This window comes from Pteropus vampyrus, unplaced genomic scaffold (assembly GCF_000151845.1).
Source record: "Pteropus vampyrus isolate Shadow unplaced genomic scaffold, Pvam_2.0 Scaffold480, whole genome shotgun sequence".
Lineage (NCBI taxonomy): Eukaryota > Metazoa > Chordata > Mammalia > Chiroptera > Pteropodidae > Pteropus > Pteropus vampyrus.
This window is the reverse complement of record NW_011889261.1, coordinates 112530-118862: the sequence shown is the minus strand read 5'-3', so window position 1 is coordinate 118862 and position 6333 is coordinate 112530. Positions and strand designations below refer to the sequence as shown.

Genomic DNA, 6333 nt, shown 5'->3' with positions numbered 1-6333 from the left:
GAAGGAAGCGACCTCTTGTAAAAAGTTTTAGAGAGGTAGGTTCTTCCTCTTCCCCATCTGTCCGTACGCCCTCGGGCTCTGTCCGGTCCCCTCCCTGTGTCCCCTCCGGCCCCCTCTGCCGCTTCTCTTCACCCCCCACCACGCAGGGAAACTGTTGGATGCACTTTGCTGGCAGCTGCACTTCCCCTTCAAAGCCGACTGTGCCTGGTGCTGATTTTTAAGGTAGGTTAACGTGTCCGGATCGTAAGAGAGAAAGAAAAGTGCCGGAGGCCAAGCCCACGCCGCCTGCAGGTCGCCTTGCGCGCGGCTGCCCCCTCCTCCCCGCCGAGAAGGCCATCCGGCTCCCGGGGCGCCCCCCGCTGCCGGTTCCCCTGGCTGGGGAAGCGGGTGCATGAGGTTCAACGGCGAGGCTCCCGACCTCGCGGGGGGACAGGAAGCCTCCGGATGTGTCCTGTCACTGTGACGGCACAGGGGCCCTCGGCGACAGAAGGGGGTCACCATTTAAAAGCGCACCGTGGCGGGGGACAGCCAAGTGCCATCACCACCAGCGCCAGCGAGCCCTGGAGACCACGGCACGCGCCCATCGGAGCCCCGAGTGGAGCCCCACCAGCAGCAGGGCCCCCCACCAGCAGTAGGGCCCCCCGCAGGCAGCCCCGGGGGGGCGGGGGCGGGGGGCGGGGCGGGCCGCCTACCTTCGCGCTTCATGCCCGTGACCAGGCACTTCTGGTAGCGGCAGTACTGGCAGCGGTTGCGCTGGCGCTTGTCGATCAGGCAGTCCTTGTTGTCCCGGCAGGTGTAGACGAGGTCCTTCCGGATCGTCCTCTTGAAGAACCCTTTGCAGCCTTCGCAGCTGTACACGCCGTAGTGCTTTCCTGCGCACAAGGAGAGAAGCGTCCCGAGGTCGCTCTCCCGCGAGTCTGTTCCCTTCGTCCGAAAGGGCCCCTGGGAAGCCGGCGCGTCATGTGGGCGGGAAGAAAAGAGCGGCGAGCAGAGGACGCGGGCCGAGTCCAGGAGCCGAACCAGGGCCCAGGCCGCTCGCCGTTCCTCGTCTTCCCCCTGGAGCCCTTCCTGGGACCCGCCGGTCCCGAGAGCATCATTAGAGAGGTCCTGAGTTAAGCTGTCGTTTGCACTTATCTCATCGAGGGAATGCTTGTGCGGCTTAAACAAAATGTTCTGGCCTCATTCAAGACAGCGTTATGCAGAATAAATAAAAACGTTTATGCTCGTTGTGTATTGTCTTGCACAGGAGTCCCGAACCCTGGGGCCGCAGGCTGGTACTGGTCCTGTGGCCTGTCAGGAACCAGGACGCTCAGCAGGGGTGAGAGGCAGCCCAGTGCAGCTCGGTCCGTATCTGCGGCCGCTCCCCAGCGCGGGTATCAGCGCCTCAGCTCCGCCTCAGATCGTCAGGAGTTAGATTCTCCTAGGAAAACCAGTCCCTGTGGCCACAAAGGTTGGGGACTGCTGGTCTAGTAGGAAAAGAACCTCAGCTTTACCAATATTTCCCCATAATTGTGGCCCAAGGACTTAGGAACCCCCTTAGAAGTATTAACCTTTCCTATAAACTACGAGCAGGCTCCTGAATTATAGATTTTTAAATCCTGCTGCCAGCTGGAGGAGTAAATCAGTACATGATCGTGACAGCACAATATGATGTACGATTTCAAGATACGACATAAGATCTGATGGAGGGCGGTTCACTTGATCCAGAATCATCTGTTACATGTTCCAGTGACCTCATTGCCTGTCCCACACATTCGTTTCCAATGACCCCAGCCGGGGATCGCTACTTCATATCAGGAAAGCCACTACGCCCACCCCGCCCAGGCATGAGCGACCAATCCCAACACTCTAAGTCAAAGTCAAGTCTTCTGCACACCGCACGCCAGGCAGCTATGCCCCACTGGCTAGAACTGTGGGACTCAATAAACGTAAGAGAATGGAGCATTCGAAACATAGTTACGTCCGATTCTTGAGTGCAACACGTGATGCCATTTAGCTACAGACCTGACGTGACTTTCTAATTCACTTATATTTGGGGCGAGAGTAAAGTGAATTTGAAGTCCCTGGAAACTAACAAGTGTTAATCATTGCATCTCAAGACCTTGCATTTGAGAAGACGAAACGGTGGTCAAGACAGACTGCCTGACGGGAAGCCAGCCTGGGCCTAAGCAGTTGGCCACACTCATTAAACGAAGTCGCCCTGGTCATAAATATGGGATTTCATCTCGGGCCCAAAGAACCCAATGCTCTCAGCTCCACAGTACTTGTCCTGGGAAAACATGGGACCGCTCTGTCATCCCCCTAGCCCTTCAGTATTTGAACGACCCTCACTGACTCTCAGCTGAGCCGCAGGAAGGAACGCTCTTGTCGGGCGGAGCTGGCACCCGCGCCGTAGCAATGACCGAGCTGCGTGATTTGAAAGGGGCCTTTTGGGAACAAGCGAACATCCACGTAGCTGAGTGAGTCCCAGGCTCCAGAAACTTGGTGGAGTGACATTTTGTAGTAGTTTGGGTGACGAGAAGATGAGGAAATATACAGTCAGCCTTCATGAAATGCCGTAGGAAAGAACCCGCCCCGTCTGCTCACTCATCCGATCAGACATTCGGCATCTTCGGAATCGGCGGGATGGGGAGTGGGGGCGGCAATGACGGAGGAAGGGAAGGAAGTCAGGAAAGACACAATGCGGGCAAAGTGGATAGGACCGGAGGAGATAAAATCAGTGAAAACGTATTATTTCTCCCCATGAAAACATGTTAAAAATCTAGAATGTCATGGAAGGAAATGTGCTAAAGTATTAAAGGTTTCATCCTTGCTGGCAACGTTAGAGATCACTTTTTTTTAAGTTTTCTTTTGCCCTTTTCTAGTTCTTCCAAATTTTCTACATTGGGACATTATTTTTAGAATTATAAAATATATATATTTTTTAATTAAAGAAATTCTAGCTTGAGATGCTAGCTCATCACAACAGCTCTCTACCCCAGATACACACCAAACACAGGAAGAACTCCAGAGGAAAGAGCTTTCTGAAATGTTTCTTATAAATCTGATCCTCAAACATGAAGTCACACTTTAAATTCATCAAGACGGCAGACTACGAGCCCAGTGACAGAAATTCACAGCCTGGGCCCCAAGCCGGACCACCCTAAAGGGCCCTTTCTCTTCATCAAGAGACAGGTAGAAGGTGGGTAGCGGAGCAGTGCCTTCTCGGGGACCCTGTCACCTGGGGCACCGGGGAGGGGCCTTCTGCTTCTGCACGTACCTGAGGATCTGTCTCCACAGATGGCACAGATGTGTTTGACCAGAGAGCCAGGGCTGGTGGACGGGTAGTTCATGCTTCCAACCCCAGGAAGCCCTGGTAAGGGCTTGATGTCCTCGGAAATGCTGACACCGTTGACCACATTGAGCTGCAAGAGAAAAAAATAAATACAATAAAACACAGAGCCAGGTAACCCCAACTCTGTGGCCGAAAGCAACAAAGGCATTCTCAGTTAAAAACAAGGTCTATTTCAAGTAGTTTCCAGAGAGTTCCGGTCAAGATGGCGGGGTAGGTAAACGCCGTGCTCGCCTCCTCCCACGACCACAACTAAATCGTAGACCAATCAACCTGCAGAACCACCCGAGGTCTAGCTGAACAGAAGCCCTATAATTGAGGATGTAAAGAAGCCACTTGGAGACTGGTAGGAGGGGTGGAGACGCAGACCGGGCAGGGCCCACACCCACGCGTAACCGTGTTTGGAGCAGTGGGAGAGATACCTCGGCTGCAGGAGTCCCCCCTGGAGGACTGAGGGGCCCGAGCTCCACGCCAGGCTCTACAGCCCAGGGTTCCAGTGCTGGGAGGAGGAGCCCCCACAACATCTGGCTGTGAAAATCAGTGAGGATTCCATTCAGGTAAGATGGCAGGTGGCTGGAGTCCCAGGCATCCTCTTAAAGGGCCCACGCACAGACTCACTCACTCCCAGGCACATACTCTGGGCTCCAGAGAGACAGCGGCTTAGGCACCAGAGGCACACAGGGAGAGATCGAGCTGTGTGACGCATCATCATTAAAAATTCAAAGGTTAAAGACAAAGAAAGAATCTTAAAAGCAGCAAGAGAAAGGCAGTTCATTACCTACAAGGGAGCTCCCGTAAGACCCTCAGCTGATTTCTCAGCAGAAACTTTGCAGGCCAGAAGGGACTGGCACAAAATATTCAAATTGAGAAAAAGCAAAGACTTACAACCAAGACAACTCTACCCAGCAAGGCTGTGCTTTAAAACAGAGATAAAGAGCTTCGCGGGCAACAAAGAGCTAAAGGAGTTCGTCACCACCTGCCCGGCATTAAAGAAATGTTAAAGGACTTCTTTAAGAAGAATAAGAAAAACGAAAGACCAAAAATATGAATAACAAAGTGGCAATAGCTATACTACCTATCGATAATTAATTTAAATGTAAATGAATTAAATGCTCCAATCAAAAGACATAGGATGGTTATACCACATACAAGAGGACATTCAAGATAGATTGAAGACTTACATATAAGACCAGAAACCATAAAATTCCTAGAAGAGAACATAGGCAGTAAACTCTCTGACACAGTAATATTTTTTTCTGATGTAGCTCCTCAGAGAAGGGAAACGAAAGAAAAAATAAACAAACGGGACTACGTCAAACTAGAAAGGTTTGCACAGCAAAGGAAACTATCAACAAACGAAAAGATAGCCTGTTGCATGGGAGAAGACATCCACCAACGATACATCCAATAAGGGGTTAATATCCAAAATTTATAAAGAACTCATACGACTCAACACCAGAAAAAAAAAAAATGAAAAAACGGGCAGAGGCCCTGAAGAGGCGTTTCTCCAAAGAAGACATACAGACGGCCAACAGACGCACGGAAAGATGCTCAGCGTCACTAATCATCAGAGAAATGCAAACTAAAGCCACGGTGAGGTATCACCTCACACCTGTCAGAATGGCCGTCATCGATCAATCAACACACAAGTGTTGGTGAGGACGCGGAGAAAAGGGACTCCTCGCGCACTGCTGGTGGGATTTCCAATTGGTGCAGCCGCTACAGAAAACAATAGAAAGTTGCTTTAAAAAATTAAAAATGCGACCACCATATGACCCAGCAATTCCACTTCTGGGTATTTATCTGAAGAAAACAAACTAATTTGAAAAGATATCTGCACCCCTATGTGAACCGCAGCGCTATTTACAGCAGCCAAGATGCGGAAGCAACATAAATGCCCGTCAACGGACATCTGGATAAAGAACGGGCGGCACATAGATGCAACGGAATATTACTCGGCCATGAAAAAGAAGGACATCTTCCCATTTGCGACAACACGATGGACCTAGAGGGTGTTACGTGAGTGAAGTAAGTCAGACAGGGAAGGAGAAACCCCGGATGATCTCACTGATATGTGAGATCTAAAGAATGAAGCAAACGGACAAACGAAACAGAAACAGACTCAAAGATACGGAGGACAAACCGGTGGCTGCCGGATGGGACGGGAGGGTGGGGACTCGGTAAAGAGAGGCGAAGGCGTTAAGAAGCGCAATGGGCCGTGATGAAACCGCCACGGGGCGTGAAGTACAGAAGAAGGCACATCGTCAGTCGCACTGTGATAACTACGTGTGATGCCCGGTCAGTGCTAGATCCATTGGTAGATCACTTTCCAAATTATACAAATATCTAATCACGACGCTGTACGACTGAAATTAACACGAAATAACGTTGACTATCAACTGTCACTGAAAAATAAAACGTTTTTTAATAAAAAAAATGCCTTCTATCACAAGAAAAGGAAAAGTAGCAGTTCGCAAACACAGAATACCTGCAAATGCCTGCGTGTGACATGAATTTAAGGGAAAAATATGGGGCAGGAGGAACCGAACCATTTCTAGAAGCCAAAACCTAAACCGAGGTTCACGGCACATCCGCATCAGAGCTCTCCGCTTTGGTTCATTCTACTCGTGTGTTCCGGCTGAGCTAGAAATCCACGCCGAACTCCACACTTAGGGCAGGTCCTCTGTGCATGCTTAAATTTTTTATTAAGTGCCGGCCGCCTCTAGCGGGGCTCCAGGAGGAGCTATGGCCCTCGGGCGAAAGGCAGACCCCAGGAGAGCCAAGAAAACATGCAAATCCATTCAGTCGATCGACAGACATTCACCAAGCAGGCTCGGTGCCAGCCTGCGGCACGAAGGCAGATAAAAATGCAAGCTCTTAGGAGCTCACGGTAAGATGGAAAAGATGTGTACGGCCATCTCCAGGGGCCACTGCGATGCTGACCCAAATGTCCAAATCACAGCGGTCCCGCCGAAAATCGAAAGCCCCACGTGATGTTTTAG

At 50.9% G+C, this 6333-nt stretch overlaps 1 protein-coding gene across 3 annotated transcripts in view; it reads right to left on the bottom strand.

The window, feature by feature from the left end:
- The window catches only part of RXRG (retinoid X receptor gamma), a 128171-nt gene that overhangs the window by 10224 nt on the left and 111614 nt on the right, over positions 1 to 6333 (bottom strand). For all 3 annotated transcript variants that reach the window (XM_011382502.2, XM_023524592.1, XM_023524593.1), the window contains 2 exons: positions 3260 to 3404; positions 693 to 872 (listed from right to left, as the gene is read on the bottom strand). In XM_011382502.2, coding sequence (XP_011380804.1) covers positions 693 to 872; positions 3260 to 3332 — 253 coding nt within the window. In that variant the 5' untranslated portion in view covers positions 3333 to 3404. The remainder of the gene's footprint in view (positions 1 to 692; positions 873 to 3259; positions 3405 to 6333) is intronic.